Below are 18,727 nucleotides of genomic sequence, written 5' to 3' on the forward strand. Positions count from 1 at the left end.
TAATAAAAAGATTGCCACAGCGGAATGAACCGCCAACTTATCCAGCATATGTTTTGCACAGCGGATGCCCTTCCAGCTGCAACCAATCACTGGGAAACTACGGCCAATTTAGCTTATTCAATTCACTTATTGCGCATGACTTTGGATTGTGGGAGAAACACACAGATATGACACTCCGGATATGATCACGTGTTTGGAAATCGGGCCCGGTAATGTGGTTTCAGACTCGATCGTAATCGGACGTTACCTCCCGATCAGGACTCAAATATATATGTACAGTTGAAGTCAGAATTATTAGCCCCCCTGTTTATTTTTTCCCCCAATTTCTGTTTAACGGAGAGATTTCTTCAACACATTTCTAAACATAATAGTTTTAATAACTCATTTCTAATAACTGATTTATTTTATCTTTGACATGATGACAGTAAATAATTTCCTTGCTCTGTTTAACATAATTTGGGAAATATTTAAGAAAGAAAAAAAATTCTAAGGGGGGCTAATAATTCTGACTTCCACTGTATATACAGATGACACCACTTCAGTATGTTCCCTCTGCTGCCATTCTTGCTGTCACCGCGGCGGCAGTAGTAGCGTCAGCAGCTTTTGACCACTGGGTGGTGCTTTAACCATAGATTTTCAGCATTGCCTTTTCACAACACTAGACAGGACACACATCTACAGCAGCAACGTGTGCGGCATGACATCACTTTGTTGCAGAGAAGCTATTGGTTAAATGCCAGCAATGCAGAACATGGAAGCAGCATGAAGAGGAAAGCGCGAGTATGTCTGCATCTAGAGGTATTATAAAGTTGATGATGACAACATTGCCATAGCAAACTGTGAGATAAGTAAACTTAGGATTGTCTGCCGGGTATTTTAAGCTGAGTTACTATTTATTTTCATATTAGATTTTTTTATATATTTACTGTTGCACTAAAGTCCAAAAGTAAAGAATTGATGTTATTTATTGATTGTTCAAGTCAACTCACAGAAGCGCTCTGTTTGTTAACAGTTGTTGAATGTTAAAATAAAGTGAATTAAATAAAAAATCTAGAACATCCTGGGTCTGTTTCTTCGCTCTTCTTTATTTTGTTATGTATTATAGAAGTATCGGATCGGGTTTCGGTATCGGTAGATACTTAAAATCAAATGATTGGACTTGAGGGCAAAAAAAACCTGATCGGGACATCCCTACCCGGAGGAAACCCACGCCAACACAGGGAGAACGTAAACGCGGCGACAGTGTAAGCACTGAGGCGACAGTGCTAACCACTAAGCCACCGTGTTGCCCCAATTTGAGATGACTAGAAAAGTTAATTTGTTTCAACTCAAAAATTTAAGGCAGCAAGAATTAGCTAACAGTGCACAGTAGGAAAAACAAATACTATGGAAGTCGATGGTTACAGGTTTTCAGCATTCTTAAAAATCTTATTAAGTATTCAACAGAAGAAGTAAAGGTTGAGGAGGCAAATAAAGTAAACAATTAAAGGTTGAGTAAATAATAACACAATAAAATTTTTTGGGTGAACAATCCCTTTAAGCGTACTAGAATTTTGGACCAATAAGATTCCACCGTGGGCGGGGCCATTCTGCAGAAATACAAAGTGTAGCTATAAAACATCCTCATTTGCTGCTGTCCAACCTAACGCTTAGAAACGTGATATCTGCTCAGACACACAAACACGACACCACAGGAAATCACCAAACAGGAAACACGTAGCATTTGCTGTCCCGACACGTTATTGTAAAAACACGCAGTGATAAAACACCTGCGATTGGCGCACGCATGAAGTTTGAGATCCATAGCGCCTGCAAATGGGTGGAGCTCCACAAAGATGGACCAATCGGATTGCACAAAGGCCATTTCACCTGCAGGGGCCTGTGTGCACGTGTACGATACCGCGAGCGTGCATGTGCATGAAGTTGAAGATCTCGTAGGGCATGGCGTGGAACCCTGGCCGCGGCTTAACATTGTCGTAATAATGGTGTGTTATGAAGATGCCAGAGGGGTTCATGGGAAACGCCCAGAAGCCGTAGAGATGCACTTCTTCGCAAAGCTCCATGGCGGCGGTGACTAACATCAGGCCGCTGCTCAGGCGTTTGGCGCGGACGCCCTGCACGGCCCAGAAGCGCTGCACGTTCAGCAGGTACTGCGGGTGGAAGAAGAAGACGCCGCGCGACGACTCAAAGTCATCCAGCATGTACTTCACACGGAACGACACGTCTGTGTTTCGTGTGTTGTAAAACGCCGGCAAAACCACCGAGGAGTTCTCATAATTCTGCAGGACCTCGTAAAACGGCTTCCTCCATTTCTCCAGCTTTTGAAACCTAATGAAAAGAGACAGAGAGAAATATAAAAAAATATATATATATTTATAATAATATTTATTATCCCTGTTTTATCCTAAAATGTTGATTGTTAAATGAACAGTTTAGACTGATTTATTTTTGTCATTTTTGCATTATATATTTTTTACTACTACTATTTGCTGTGTTTATTATGGTTTATATATATATACGTACAGTATGTTCTTTTTAATGTAAACTTTATAAATGCTTTGGCAATACATTAACTGTAACATTAACATTTGTCATGCTAATAAAGCAATTTTTGAATTGAATTGAGAGTACGAGAGAAATATATATTTAGAAAAAATAAATATACTGTAAATATACTTATTGTGGCGATGCGGTGGCACCTCACAGCAAGAAGGTCGCAGGTTTAAGTCCCGGCTGGGCCAGTTAGCATTTCTGTGTGGAGTTTGCATGTTCTGCGGGTGCTCCGGTTTCCCCCACAGTCCAAAGACATGCGGTACAGGTGAATTGGGTAAACTAAAATTGTCCGTAGTGTATGAGTGTGTGTGTGAGTGTGTTTATGGATGTTTCCCAGTGATGGGTTGCAGCTGGAAGGGGATCCGCTGCGTAAAACATATGCTGGATAAGTTGGCGGTTCATTCCGCTGTGGCGACCCCAGATTAATAAAGGGACTAAGCCGAAAATGAACTAATGAATGAATATACTTATTGTTATTATTTGTTATTACAGCTTCATCCTAAAATGTTGATTGTTAAATGTACAGATTAATCTGATATATTATTATTATTATTATTATTAATAATAATTTTACTGTGTTTACTATGTTTTTTTTAAATATACAGTACATACAGTGCTCAGCATATATGCGTACACCCCCCACAAATCTCTCATTTAAATGAATATTTTCTATAGGAAGCTTTACAATAATATATTTGTACATATACATTAGAATAGTCAGTACTGAAGCCAAATCTGTCGCTAAACTAACAAAATAACTTACAATAATGGCTCAAAAATTAGTAACTTAAATTTATATTCATTCATTTTCTTTTCAGCTTAGTCCCTTTATTAATCCGGGGTTGCCACAGCGGAATGAACCGCCAACTTATCCAGCAAATGTTTTAAGCAGCGGATGCCCTTCCAGCTGCAGCCCATCTCTGGGAAACATCCACACACTCTCATTCACACTCATACACTATGGACAATTTAGCCGACCCACTTCACCTATACCATGTCCATGTCCATGTCTTTGGACTGTGGGGGAAACCGGAAGAAACCCACGCGAACGCAGGGAGAACATGCGAACTCCACACAGAAACGCCAACTGACCCAGTCGAGGCTCAAACCAGCGACCTTCTTGCTGTGAAGCGACATCACTACTTACTGCACCACTGCGTCGCCCCTAAATTTATATATTAGGGAAAAATATTAAATAAAATTTTAAAAAATTGCAAAAATCAAGAGAAACAAAAACAGTTCAGTTGAAATTTCGTAGATTGTAAATGTTTTTGCAAAATTTTGCATGAATTTAATTGTATTATCTTATTTCTAAAGATGTTCTGTGACTAAAATATTATTTTAATAAAAATATCTGTTTAATAAATCTGATTTGTTCAAATGCACTAATATATATTACCCATATTCACTGAGAAATGGGTCAAAATATTAAGTTTCAAAATAAGGTGTATTCATATACGCTGAGCACTGTATGTATGCTCTTTTTAATGTAAACTTTATAAATGCTTTGGCTTGAACACAAGTGTAAAGCAGTACCAGTATATTTGAACATTCTGATGAAGACATTTCCTGCTCCCTGTGAGGAAAATGTCTCCTAAATCATAGAGAATGAAGTATTGTGAAAATGTAAACTGCAGATACTTTAAACATACTACAGTAAAATCCGTAACCTTGTAAACAGTAAGTTTCCTTGATATATATACAGTGAATAACTGTAAATTCCCTTTCCCAGAATTCTCCATACAGCTGTATGTGTGTGTGTGTGTACCTCTCAGTTATAATGCTGGGGTTTATTGTTACAAGATCAGTCCTAGATCCCACATCTTGACTGTACAAATCGGATATTGGAGGAATATTACATCTGAAAAAAGAGATTTCACATGTAATTCAGCAGATGGCTCTATATATTCCCATGATGCATTAATGAATAAACACACTGTAATTTTACCGGAAGACAAAGTCAGAAGCATCAATCTCTCGTCCGCACTTGCTGTTCTTAATGATGCCTCCGTTCCCGATGACGGCACACTTCTTGAACTGGGATTTGGAAAACGGCATGTCCTGCAGCCAGAACAACACATTCGGCATGAGATTACAGGGATGACTGCTTAGAGACGGTTGCCTGGCAACTGATGCAGGCATAAGGCTTCTAGGGTGTGATCAGTGCAGATGTTGCTAAGTAACACCAGCCCAGATACATGAGGGTGCTGGATTCATAATGTTCGGCAGGTGCAGAGATTCAGCTCAACTGACTAAACTCAACGACTCTGTGTGTGTGTGTGTGTGTGTGTGTGTGTGGTGTGTATGGTATGTGTGTAAGCAGATGCAGATGTCAGATTAAAGGGATAGTTCACCCAAAAGGCACAGTTATGTCATTTATTCTGCCACTTATTTTAAACCTTTTTGAGTTTCTCTCTTCTGTAACACAAAAGAAGATATTTAGAAAAATGCTGAAAACCTGTAACCATTGACTTCCATTGTAATTGTTTTTTCAGGGTGACACGGTGGCTCTGCAGTTAGTACTGTCGTCTCACAGCAAGACAGTCGCTGGTTCGAGTCCCGGCTGGGCCAGTTGGCATTTCTGTGTGGAGTTTGCATGTTCTCCCCATGTTGGTGTGGGTTTCCTCCGGGTGTTCCGGTTTCCCCCACAGTCCAAACACATGCACTATAGGTGAATTGACTAACCAAATTGGCCGTAGTGTATGTGTGTGAATGTAAGAGTGTATGGGTGTTTCCCAGTACTGGGTAGCAGATTGCAGTGCATCTGCTGTGTAAAACTTTTGCTGGATAAGTTGGTGGTTCATTCCGCTGTGGCCACCTCTGATAAATTAGGGACTAAGCTGATGGAAAATGAATGAATGAATGAATGAATGTATTTGTTATGTTACTATGGAAGTCAATGGTTACAGGTTTCCAACATTGTTCCCAATATCTTCATTAGTGTTCAGCAAAACAAAAAAAAACTCATAAAGGTCACTTGAGAGTGAGTAAATAGCAAGTAAACTTTCATTTTTGGGTGAACCGTCCCTTATTTATTCAGATCCATTACAAAACCATCCCAATCAAACTAAATGATGAATTCTTTACAAATGTAATTGTATTCATATCAATATATATATATATATATATATATATATATATATATATATATATATATATATATATATATATACAGTTGAAGTCAGAATTAAAGCAGTTTTTAATATTTTAAACGCCATTTTAAGGACAATATTAATAGCCCCTATAAGCTATATTTTTTTCTGAACAAACCATCGTTATACAATAACATGCCTAATTACCCTAACCTGCCTAGTTAACCTAATTAAAAGCCTTTAAATGTCACTTTAAGCTGTATAGAAGTGTCTTGAAAAAAATAAATAAATATATATATATATATATATATATATATATACATATATATATATAAAATTTTTTTTATATATATATTTTTTTTATTTAAATACAGCCATTCAGAAGCACAGAATATGCACTCACTCATGAAATGGTAAGATTTACAATCTAATTAATACATATTAAACCTTTTTAACATTACTAAATGTACATGCTGAATCACTGATAGTGAGTCACAGTTCTCAAGTTCAATTTCAGGCGGTTTATTTTATTTTTAAGATCTGAGGTAAACTAGCTAAATCTGCTGCTGCTTTCAAACTTACATACTGCATCTTTAAAGACACATATTAATACAACAAACATAAAAATGTGGACCTCATAGTACCTTAGTTACAAAAGTGTACCCTAAAGCTACCACCCTATAGTGACAGATTTTGTACCTTCATTTTTGAGTGTGTATTAAATGTAAATGTTTATATTTGATATGTGCATTCTATATCTATCAACGTATATCAATCGGATGCCAGGGAAAGAAAAGAAAAAAAGCAGAAGGAACTTTTTCCCACTTTTTTTAGTGCCCTTTTTGGTCCTTCTGCCCCTGCCCCACAGGTGGTTTGCACGCGCCACTGCATCCGGCGCTCTCACTCACATCAGGGAACATCTTGAAGATCTCCGGGCTGATGTGCAGGATCCCGCTGGTGTCCACTTCGTAGCGCAGTTTGGTGCCGGAGGGAGTGTTTCTCTTGGTGGTGAACAGGAAGGAGGGGGCATTGCAGCAGCGGGACAGAGACATCCTATTGGATGGTTGGGGGAGGGGGTGACATCATCGCTTTGTTACAACAAAACACACCAGTTGAATATCCAAAGAGATGACATCGTTCATTTTTTGTTTGACGAAGGCTGCATCTCAATCAACGCCCTAGCTTGAATTAGGACACTGGTAAGGGCATTGATGAGTGTAGTTCACTACACATTGGTACACACTTGAGTGTGACGTGAGAAATTTCACATTTTACGTCATCAAAACTGGAGTTTATAAACAACAGCAGGACTAATATGTGGACTAATATGAATTTTACGAAGTTTTTAAGAGTACATTATAGTTAAATAATTTGATTGAGTAAGAATTTACTTGAAGGGATGACTGTCATTAAACCTTTATGATGTGTCATGAATGTGAATGAGATTTTATGCATATTTATAACAACGGTCATTAAGTGTCATTGTCTCAGTGATGACATCTTAAATGCAAAGATGACATTGTTTATGACAACTTGACATAAACAAATACATCACAACCCGTTATTTGTTTTTGTCATGACAACTTGACATTACCAAGATACGATAACTAAATTTGTTTTAAACATGATTAAAATTAAAAATAGGTCATAATTTTTTTAACAGCGTCATTAATATTTTTTGACCTCAACTACAGTTGTCATGTACACCAAGTAGAGTGCTAACCAGACACACTAGAGGGCACTCTACACCTCACATCTGCCACTGAACAGGACTACAAATCCCATTATGTCCTGCAGTCACACACCAGTTTCAGCTCACCTCCTGATTGCATACACACAGCTGCAGTTCATCACCACTGATTACATGGAATATATAGCGACAATCCACACACACATAACAGTCTTGTTTCGCTGTAGTGTGCATTTTCTAAGCGTTTCTTAGCCTTGTTTTGACCCTTGTTTGTTTTATCTTTTTGTTTGTTTTGCCTCCTGCCTCGACCCTTCACCTGTTTACTCATTACTCTTATGGATTACCTTTGTGCCACCGTCTGTCCCTGTTTTGAACCTTGCCTGTCCGACCATCCTAATACAAGCTGTGTTTGGATCCGACCCCTTGTTGTTCCCTCACTAATTACAACTGTGGTAAAAGTTGAATTTGCCATTAAAATGTCAATAAATATTAATTGACGCTGTTAAAAATGATTTGACAAAGTAATGACACTTTTAAAGACACATTTTAATGACAAATACAGTTTGTTCCAAATTTCAACCTGCCTGATTTTTCATAACCTGTCTAACTATCTTCGTTCATGTTAAAAAATAAATAAATAACAGATTCTTTTTAGAAAAACATCTCTTGCTTGTCATTATGTTTGATGATTTGGGTCATGTGATTCATTAATGCCCCTTGATTTTTATGTGGGACATTTCAGGATGTAAATGTTTCAGTGCACTAAAAGAATTTTGCAACTGAGACAGCAATAAAAATTCCTGATGCCCTGATTAGTGCACTGACTAATGATCAAGTATGCTGATTGAGACGCAGCCAAAGAAACCCCATTATGATGAAGGTAAAAGTGTGTGTGCTCACTTGAAATTATCCGTCTCCTCCTTATTTTGATCCCACTTACACACCTGCAGGTTCCTCCATCGCTCAAACAGCTCGGAAGTCTTCACCCTAAAACACAAGCATGTATATAATCAATTCAATTATCTGAAAACGCTCACCGCAATAGAGCAGCTCCAGCAAAATGGATGTAAAATTTGCATTAAAAATGTAAACTTAAATTTATACTGTTTAAAATTTTCAAAACAACTAAACAGAGTTAAGAGATCAAAAATTATTTGACATTTTTTGCATTTATGAGGAAAAGGCTTGGTTACGGATGTGACCCCTCTCCGTTATGGATGTGACAGATGTGAAATTGACCCTTGTGTGACTTTGGTAAATCAAATATAATTATTTGAAAACATTTACAGAGACATTTTGAGTATTTTTATAATACTCCAATACAAGTCTACACAAACAACTTAGAAAGGGTTTCACTATTTTGTTAAAACTCTAAGGACAGATGGTCCCGCCCTAAATGAATAAAAGCCACACCCTAAAATTACTGATAGCTCCACCTAAATTAATAACAGCTCCGCCCTAAAGGATGGATTATCCCACCCTAAATGATTGATAGCTCACTCTAAATGACTAATAGCTCTGCCCTAAAGAAATGAAAGTCCCACCCTGAATGACTGATATCCCCGCCCTAAATTATTGATAGTTATGCCCCAAATGAATGAAAGCCCTGCCGTAAGTGACTGATAGCTCCGTCCTAAATGACAGATAGCGCCTCCCTAATGACTAATGGGCCCGCCCTAAATGACTTATTGTCCTGCCCTACATGACCGATAGCTCCACCCTAAACTATGGATAACTCTGCCCTAAAGGACTGATTACCCCGGCCTAAATGATTAATAGCTCTGCCCTAAATGACTCGTAGCTCCGCCCTAAAGGACTGATTACCCCGGCCTAAATGATTGATAGCTCACCCTAATTGACAAATGGACCCGCCCTAAATGACTGTTAGCCCCACCCTAAATGCATGATAGCTCCACCCAAAATGGCTAATAGCTATGCCCTAAATCAGTGTTTCCCAACCCTGTTCCTGGAGGCACACCCACAGTTCATGTTTTGGATGTCTCCCTCATCTGACCCATTAACTTCAGGTTTTGGAGTCTCTTCCAATGTTCTGATGAGTTGTTTCAGGTGTGTTTGATTAGGGAGAGAATGAAAATGTGTACTGTTGGTGTGCCTTCAGGAACAGGGTTGGGAAACTCTGCCCTAAATGAATGAAAGCCCCGCCCTAAATGACTAATAGCCTGCCCATGAGGACTCATAGCTATACCCTAAAACAGTGATTCTCAAACTTTTTCAGCCGAGGGCCTCTTTGTGTAGGGCGAATCTTACACAAGAATAAAAACGACACAAAAAAAACTCTTAAATGAACAGCTTTACTTAAAACATTTTAAATTGTACTATTCATGCTCTGGGTTATTTTTTGTGAGATGTCAGTTGAGTTGACATGCTTTAAGTGCGTCAATAAACTGATCAAATCTTCAAGCCTAGTGTTCACTGTGGTCTGCTCTCACTGGATTCCATCAAGCCATATTTTGTGAACAAATCATCACATTTACACAGTTTTTTGTTCATGTTAGGCTCTTCTGTATTTAACCCTTACAGCTGAGAGTCTAAATTTATCTAAAGATTTAAAGTTTTAAAGAGTTTTGCCATTCATCAACATGTTAATGGTTATCAGTTAACTGTACTGATGTAACTAGCAATACTACAATGGAGGTTGTAGTGGTTCATTGTGTTGAAGTTTTGTTTATTTATATTACTTTTTTTGTGCACATCATAATTTACTCAGGTCGACAATCCTGACTTACACTCATAAAAAATATTTTCCTAAGTGCAGTCTAGAATGGGCTGTTCGCTACGACCCCGGATGAATAAAGGGACTAAGTCGAAAAGACTACAGCCCTAAACGACTGATAGCCTGCCCTAAATTACTTATAGCTCTGCCCTAAATTACTGATAGCCCCACCCTAAATGACTGGTAGCCAGCCCTAAATGACTGATAGCTCCACCTTAAATGACTGATAGCTCCACCTTAAATGACTGGTAGCCCTGCCCTAAATGACTGATAGCTCCACCTTAAATGACTGGTAGCCCTGCCCTAAATGACTGATAGCTCCGCCCTAAATTATTCATAGCCCCGCACTAAATGATTTATAGCCTCGCACTAAATAATTGATAGCCTCGCCCTAAATGACTGATAACTCCACGCTAAATGACTGGTAGCCCTGCCCTAAATGACTGATAGCTCCGCCCTAAATTATTCATAGATCCGCACTAAATGATTGATAGCCTCGCACTAAATAATTGATAGCCTCGCCCTAAATGACTGATAACTCCACGCTAAATGACTGGTAGCCTCGCCCTAAATGACTGATAGCTCCACCTTAAATGACTGGTAGCCCTGCCCTAAATGACTGATTGCTCTGCCCTAAATTATTCATAGCCCCGCACTAAATGATTGATAGCCCCACACTAAATAACTGATAGCCTCGCCCTAAATTACTGATAGCTCCACCCTAAGTTATTAATAGCCCCGCCCTAAATGACTGATAGCCCCGCCCTAAATGACTGATAGTTACGCCCTAAATGATAGATAGCCCCGCACTAAATAGCTGATAGCCTCGCCCTAAATGAGTGATAGCTCCGCCCTAAATGACTGATAGCCCCGCCCTAAATGACTGATAGCCTCACCCTAGATGACTGATAAGTCCTCCCTCAAGGACTGTAAGCCCCATCCTAAATTACTGATTACCCCACCCTAAAAGATTGGTAGTGCCACCCTAAATGACTGATAGCTCCGCCCTAAGATAGCTACGCCCTAAATTAATGAAAGTCTCACCCTAAATGACTGACAGCCCCGCCCTAAGACAGCTACGCCCTAAATGAATGAAAGTCCCACCCTAAATGATTGATAGGTCCACACTAAACTGCTGATGGCCCCGCCTCAGCCCTAAAGGCATTACATGTGACTATAAATAAAGAAAATCATTTCGTTTGGAGGGGCAGAGAAGGTTATGATAGTTGATGATAAATTCTGAGCGCAAATTAATTTTTACAAAAAAAATGAATATCCATCACAGATCCATCGTTTATAACAAGCAATACTAGATACATATATAAACAAAAAGAGTAGATGTTGATTTAAACTGGCACATTAAAGGGATATTTTACCCAAAATTAAAAATACTGTCATCCTTTACTTACTCTCCACTTGTTTTAAACCAGTTTGGGTTAGAAATAGGTAACCATTGACTTTCATAGTAATTTTTTTCCTACTATGGAGGTCAATGGTTACAGGTTTCCGGCATTCTTCAAAACATCTACTTTTGGGTTTAACAGAACAAAACAAGTCTAGAGTAAGTAAATGATAACCAACTTAGATTTTTTTGGGTGAACTATCCCTTTTAGTGAACTTCGCATTGCACTGGTGTACTACAGTGAAGAAAGGAAAGGGTGCTCTATTATATTTCCTTAAATAGATGTCCTTTTTACAGGGTTTGTCCTTCGGGACGAGACATTCATCAGGAAATCTGAGTCCCGCCGGAGCGATCTATCTGAAGCAGAAACTTACATGGTCAATACTTTGACATCCGTGATGTCTTGCCGTAATTCCTTGCAGGAGGAGGAGTTGAACTGCAAGGAGCCGTCGATGCGCTCCAGATACCTGCCAGAACACAGAGAGTCAAACACACGTCTCTCCATAAGCTGAGCACACACACACTCTCACACACACACACACACACACACACACACTCTACATTTGCAGGAGACTCTATTTCAGCATGGAGAACCACACTGAAGAACCAGATCACTCTTGATGAAGATTTGCATTTCTACACTCTTGTCAAACAGTCCTGAAGAAACGTCTATGGATTTCTGTCAATTCTCATATAATCAGACATAAATAATTAAAGAATCAAACAAGATCACAGGATTTTTTTGGATTTGTATTGTTTGTTTGTTTTATATTTAAAAGCCCGGTCTAATTTGGTCTAATATAGCCTCTGGTACTTCTTTGGTTATGACAAAGCTTCTAGTTTTTTTTTTTTTAAATAAACCTTACAGAAACTAAAAATAGAAATCCAAATTCCCTTGATCTAAATCTAAAGACCATTTAAGGCAAGTCATTTCACTCGGCAGTCATCCTTGAAACGATTCTCGGGCAGTATGTTCAGGCATTCTGTCTGAATGGGGAAACATTAAATTCTCCAAAATTGCTTGCCAAGCTTACGATTACATTTTACATCAGGAACCAATAAAATTAAACAACATCTGTCTCTTTAGTTCATTTCTAAATGTTCAAATCACTCAAAATCTACAGAAATTTACATCTGGTTCGAGCCCTTCCCCCAGACAATCGACAGTCTATATTGATTGCTGATTGGCTACTGTACTAGAAGGTGGGGCTTTATTCGCCATTTCCACTGTTACATTTTCCCCATTCAAAACTATACGAGTGACATGTCTTGTGTCTTCTATAGTCTTTTTAAATACTTAATATTTATGCAATATAAACATTCAAGGTCAAGGTCAGCTTTATTTGTATAATTTGAATGTTGAGCAAAGTGCTTCACAGACATGGCACAATGACAAACAATTAGAGAAAAAATATATAGTATATAGTAAATAATTTAAATTTCCTAATAATATAAAATAAAATAAAAAAGTATTTATTAAATTAATTTTTTTTAAATAACTAAATATTTCTCCGGGTTTATAATTTTATTATCATTTTACATTAAACTTTGTTATTTTTAAAAGTATATATATATATATATATATATATATATATATATATATATATATATATATATATATATAGATACGTATATATATACACATACATATATATATATATCATTGTAACAATTATTGACCCCAAATCACACTACCCAACAAAAGTCTTGTCGTCGTTCTCAGTTGTAAGAGCAACAGATAATAACTTGACTTCTAGTTGATCATTTGGAAAAGTGGCAGAAGGTAGATTTTTCCCATGATTTATCTGTTGAACTGCATCCCAAACATCACAAATACTCCAGAAGACCTACTGGAACCAGCATGGACCCAAGATTCCCACAGAAATCAGTCAAGTTTGGTGAAGGAAAAATCATGGTTTGGGGTTACATTTAGTATGGGGACATGCGAGAGATCTGCAAAGTGAATGGCAACATCAACAGCCTGAGGTATCAAGACATTTGTGCTGCCCATTACATTACAAACCACAGGAGAGGGTGAATTCTTCAGCAGGATAGCGCTCATTCTCATACTTCAGCCTCCACATCAAATTTCCTGCAAGCAAAGAAGGTCAAGGTGCTCCCGAATTAGCCAGCCGAGTCACCAGACATGAGCATTATTGAGCATGTCTGGGTTAAGATGAAGGAGGAGGCATTGAAGATGAATCCAAAGAATCTTGATGAACTCTGGGAGTCCTGCAAGAACGCTTTCTTTGCCATTCCAGATGACTTTATTAATAAGTGATTTGAGTCATTGCAGAGATGTATGGATGCAGTCCTCCAAGCTCATGAGAGTCATCCACAATATTCATTCTTTTCCACTGCAGCATGACAACATATTCTATACTGGACATTATTTGTTAAGTGACAAGACTTTTGTCTAAGCAAAGTCAGACCTTACTGTCCTAATTAAAGAATTAAAAATCAAGGCATGATCATATTTTATTTTGGTAAAATAAGCGTAATCTAGAGGCCTTTGCCTTTCATATAAGCCACTTCTGATACCAAATGATCAACTAGAAGTCAAGTTATTATTTGTTGTTCCTAAAACTTGGATAGGTAACAAGTCTTTCGTCAGGTAGTGTATATACAGTACAAAAAATAAAATAATAAATAAAAACAAATTAATTAATTAATAATAACAAATAAATAAACAAAAAAATTACTGAAATACTGAACAATTGCTTAAGCAACAAAACAAAAAGTCTGGTCACATGAGCCATCACAGAGCAAAAAAGAATAAAATAAAATTTGTATTATTAAATTATTAATAATTTTTATACATGACATTTCATATTTAAATTTACAATGGCTATTTTTATTTTTAATTACATTTTTAAATTATTTTATTCATCTACAAATCACACTTTCATATTCACATTTTAAACAAAAACATTGAAACATGCATTTCAAGCAGGGGCGTAGCGGACATTTTTAGAGTATATTATCATATAATAATTAATCACCTGTTTCTAAATGGTCTGTCTCTAAAAGTGAGGTGGACGGATCCCTTGCAACCCACCCTACCCCACCCCCCCGTCCCCCCCGGTTGCTACGCCCCAGATTTCAAGTATTATTGTAATACCAAATTACTTAATGTTTTAAAATATTATGATATCGTCGTAACTATTTTGCTTTGTATATTTGTACTAAACTTATCTTTCATTAACTGATCTAAACAAATCTTTCATTAATTGCATATAAAATAGACTTTTACACGCCTGAAACTTGTCTATAGCGCTTGTTCACTGCTGCTCTTATAGTTGTATAAATTGCTTCCTTGTCCTCATTTGTAAGTCGCTTTGGATAAAAGCGTCTGCTAAATGACTAAATGTAAATGTAAATGTAAATACTAGACTGAACTATTTCTGCAGTGTTTAATCCCATTTCCTCATCGGTTGCATGTTTTAATCAGAACTCCTCTAGTATTCCTTAAGAATTGTTGACAAGCAGCTCTGAAGACTCGTTCCTGACTGTCAAAACACACTTATATTCAACCCAAATGGTCATTTCAGATGCTCTGAGGAGAAATAGAAAAGAAAAATCACAGTTTCACCACAATGAGAAGCAGCAGCAGTGGATGAAACATGAGTCCTCACCTTGGTTGTGAAACAGAAATACAGAAAAATATGCATTAAACACATGGACCAAAAGAGTACAATGTAAAATATGAGAGTGTGGAGATATTTTTCACATTGTTTGCATCAGTGTTTTCTGTTTCCATGTTAATGGGATTTAAATGGACTGTAATGGTGGAAGTCCTGCTAATGCAGACCACTTAATGATACTGTAAATGAAATCAGAGCCAAAATGGCTGCCCTGCAAGGCCTTGCATAGATCTACCATAACGCTAATGGGTGATATTACACCAGCCTGATGTAAAAGGCTACAGTTTAATTAATTTAATAAATAAATAAATAATTAGTTAATTTATTTTAATGAATAATTTATTATTAATAGTATTATTAATAGTAATGCACCATAAATTTAAAAACTACATATATATATATATATATATATATATATATATATATATATATATATATATATATATATATATATATATATATATATATATATATATATATATATATTAATAATAACAAGTTAGATTACTGAAAATATTGTTATTACTATTGCTTTAATCCTATTGTACTGTAAAACAAAACGTTGAGTATTTATTAATATTAAAGGCATTTTACATCCCTATCAAATACATTTAAATTATTTAATATTGTTTATTATTTAAATTAACTATTATATAATATAACCGATAATACTATTGAATAATAATAATAACAACAACAACAATTCATAATTTCTTATTATTACATTTAATTATAAATCTTTTTATAAAATAATTTTTTAATAACACTACTGAATAATATTGAATAATAATAACAGTGTGAGGTAATAATAATAATAATAATAATAATAATAATAATAATAATAATAATAATAATAATAATAATAATAATAATAATAATAACAACAACACCATTATTACACACCTATAAATGCCTTTCAAAATAAATATATAAATAACTATAAAAATAAATAAAATGTATTATTATTTATATTTTTATAATATTATTTTTGCAATAAAATGATGGAATAATGTTGAATAAAAACTAAGAGTGTGAGTTAATAATAATAATAATAATAATAATAATAATAATAATAATAATAACACCATTATTAAACCACTATAAATGTCATTAAAATATTCACAATTTCTTATAATTTAAGTTATTAAATATTTCATAATATTATTTTGCAATGATACTACTAAATAATATTGAATAATAACAACAAGTGTGACTTGATAATAACAGTAATAGTAATATTACCCACTATAAATGTCATTAAAATATTTACAATTTCTTATTATTTAAATGATTAATTATATTACATATTACTTTTGCAATAACACTACTGAATAATATTGAATAATAATAATAACAGTGCGGCTTAATAATAATAGTAATAATGAAAATAGCAACACCATTATTACACCATTATTAATGTCAGTAACATATTCAAAAAAAATTATTTAAGTTATTAATTATATTAAATATTACTTCTGCAATGACACTACTGAATAATAATAATAATAATAATAATAATAATAATAATAAAAATAACAACACCATTATTACACCACTATAAATGGCAATTCAAATTTTCAAAATTTCTTATGGTATAAATGATTACATATTTTATAATATCACTTTTGCAATAATATTGCTGAATAATAATAATAATAATAATAAAAATATTAATAATAATAATAATAATAATAATAATAATAGTAAAAATAATAGTAATAAAAACTTATAATAGTAAAATAATAATAATCATAATAATAGTAATAAAAATAATAATAGTAAAATAATATTAATAATAATAATAGTAATAAAAACTAAGAACAATAATAATAATAAATAATAATAATAATAATAATAATAATAATAAATATAATAATAATAAATATAATAACAAATATAATAATAATAAATATAATAATAATAATAGTAATAATAATAATAATAATAATAATAGTAATAAAAATAATAATAATAGTAAAATAACATTAATAATAATAATAGTAATAAAAAATAAGAACAATAATAATAATAAATAATAATAATAATAGTAATAATAATAATAATAATAATAATAATAATAATAATAATAATAATAATAATAATAATAATAATAATAATATTAATAATAATAATAATAATAATAGTAATAAAAATAATAATAATAGTAAAATAATATTAATAATAATAATAATAATAATGATAATGATAATGATAATAATAATAATAATAATAATAAATAAGAACAATAATAATAATAAATAATAATAATAGTAATAAATATAATAATAATAATAATAATAATAAATATAATAATAGTATAATAATAACAACAAAGATAATAATAATAATAATAAATATAATAATAATAATAATAATAATAATAACAATAATAATAATAATAATAATAATAATAATAATAATAATAATAATAATAATAATAATAATAACAACAGTGTGAGTTAATGGGGGTATGGAAACACCAATTAAAATATTAGTTTGTAATGAAGTGCAATGACAAAAACAAATAAACAAACAAATAACGGGAGAGAAACAAAGCGAAGGAACGGCAGAAGAAAAAGAGCAAAACACATTAAGCAATTCCATACATCTCTGACTGGAGTGACGTCATGACATGTGACTGTGCTGTAGCCTGAAGAGGTGCACACTGGGTAATCATGATCGCGTTTACATGTGTATGTGTGTGTGAGCAGTCAAAACACCCTCGGCGGAGACACAATTTCTGATCATTTTCATGGAAAGAAAAATTAACTCAAAGAAAGGCGGTGCAATGTGCAAGCGGGAATCATATCACATGACACACACACACATACATTTGCGTGCATGCACACACGCACACACATATATTTGCGTGCATGCACACACACACACATACGCACACACACACTCAACTGTGCTCATGACACACACAGGTGAGGCGTATAGGAGTTTAAGAAATGCATGATGGAACACAGAAACAGGGACCCATGAGATCCAAAGGGACACAAGGAGGGCTGTGGTGGGGGTCAGAGGTCAAGGGGCGGATGGAGGGTTGCATGCAGAAAACGGACCGGCGGTGCACCGAGCACTGAGCCTCTCAGACCAGATGGAAAAGACGAAGAGACATCCTCAAAAAGGGGGAACGTAAGGTTGGCAAGGAGGTGAGCTGGAGACGCCATCAGTGTGGCCTACCTTTTCTTTTCTTTTTTTTTCTTCTGAATTTCAGCTAGGCAGGGCGTGATAACTACGGAGTTCTGAGCCTCAGACTGCTGAAAATTCTGACGGACACATCTGTCAAGATGCATACAAGTGGATTAGGTTTAAGAGTTACGCTGAAAGGTGCGGTTCAATGAGCTGAAAACCACATGAGAGTGCCACAGCGGGGGCTCCACCATGGCTAAATCCCATTCGCTTTCTCCACGCTAATCAAAAAGCATGCCTTTGTGCAACACCATCCTGCATCATATTGCTGAATTAGCTCTCTTGATGGTTACGATGCTGCCCTATTCGTTCAATTTAAATTGAGTAAGTTGTGTTTGGGGGGACAACTTAATTGTTTCATGTTCAATTCACTTACATTTGTAAAAACAATGAAGTTAACTTCGCTTTGTGTTG

The 18,727-nt window shown here is 35.0% G+C and overlaps 1 protein-coding gene across 2 annotated transcripts in view; it reads right to left on the bottom strand.

Annotated features, from left to right (window-relative positions):
* st8sia5 (ST8 alpha-N-acetyl-neuraminide alpha-2,8-sialyltransferase 5) overlaps positions 1 to 18,727 on the bottom strand; it is a 36,170-nt gene that overhangs the window by 2,272 nt on the left and 15,171 nt on the right. Inside the window, exons 3-9 of one of the 2 annotated variants that reach the window (XM_056446584.1) lie at positions 18,305 to 18,403; positions 11,846 to 11,938; positions 8,236 to 8,322; positions 6,554 to 6,698; positions 4,502 to 4,614; positions 4,322 to 4,414; positions 1 to 2,328 (exon numbers count right to left, since the gene is read on the bottom strand). The exon at positions 1 to 2,328 is cut by the window's left edge and continues 2,272 nt beyond it. In XM_056446584.1, the coding sequence (XP_056302559.1) occupies positions 1,866 to 2,328; positions 4,322 to 4,414; positions 4,502 to 4,614; positions 6,554 to 6,698; positions 8,236 to 8,322; positions 11,846 to 11,938; positions 18,305 to 18,403 (1,093 nt within the window). In that variant the 3' untranslated portion in view covers positions 1 to 1,865. The remainder of the gene's footprint in view (positions 2,329 to 4,321; positions 4,415 to 4,501; positions 4,615 to 6,553; positions 6,699 to 8,235; positions 8,323 to 11,845; positions 11,939 to 18,304; positions 18,404 to 18,727) is intronic. The other variant, XM_056446585.1, reaches the window with a different exon arrangement.

The sequence above is a fragment of the Danio aesculapii genome, chromosome 21 (assembly GCF_903798145.1).
Source record: "Danio aesculapii chromosome 21, fDanAes4.1, whole genome shotgun sequence".
In the NCBI taxonomy this organism is placed as follows: domain Eukaryota; kingdom Metazoa; phylum Chordata; class Actinopteri; order Cypriniformes; family Danionidae; genus Danio; species Danio aesculapii.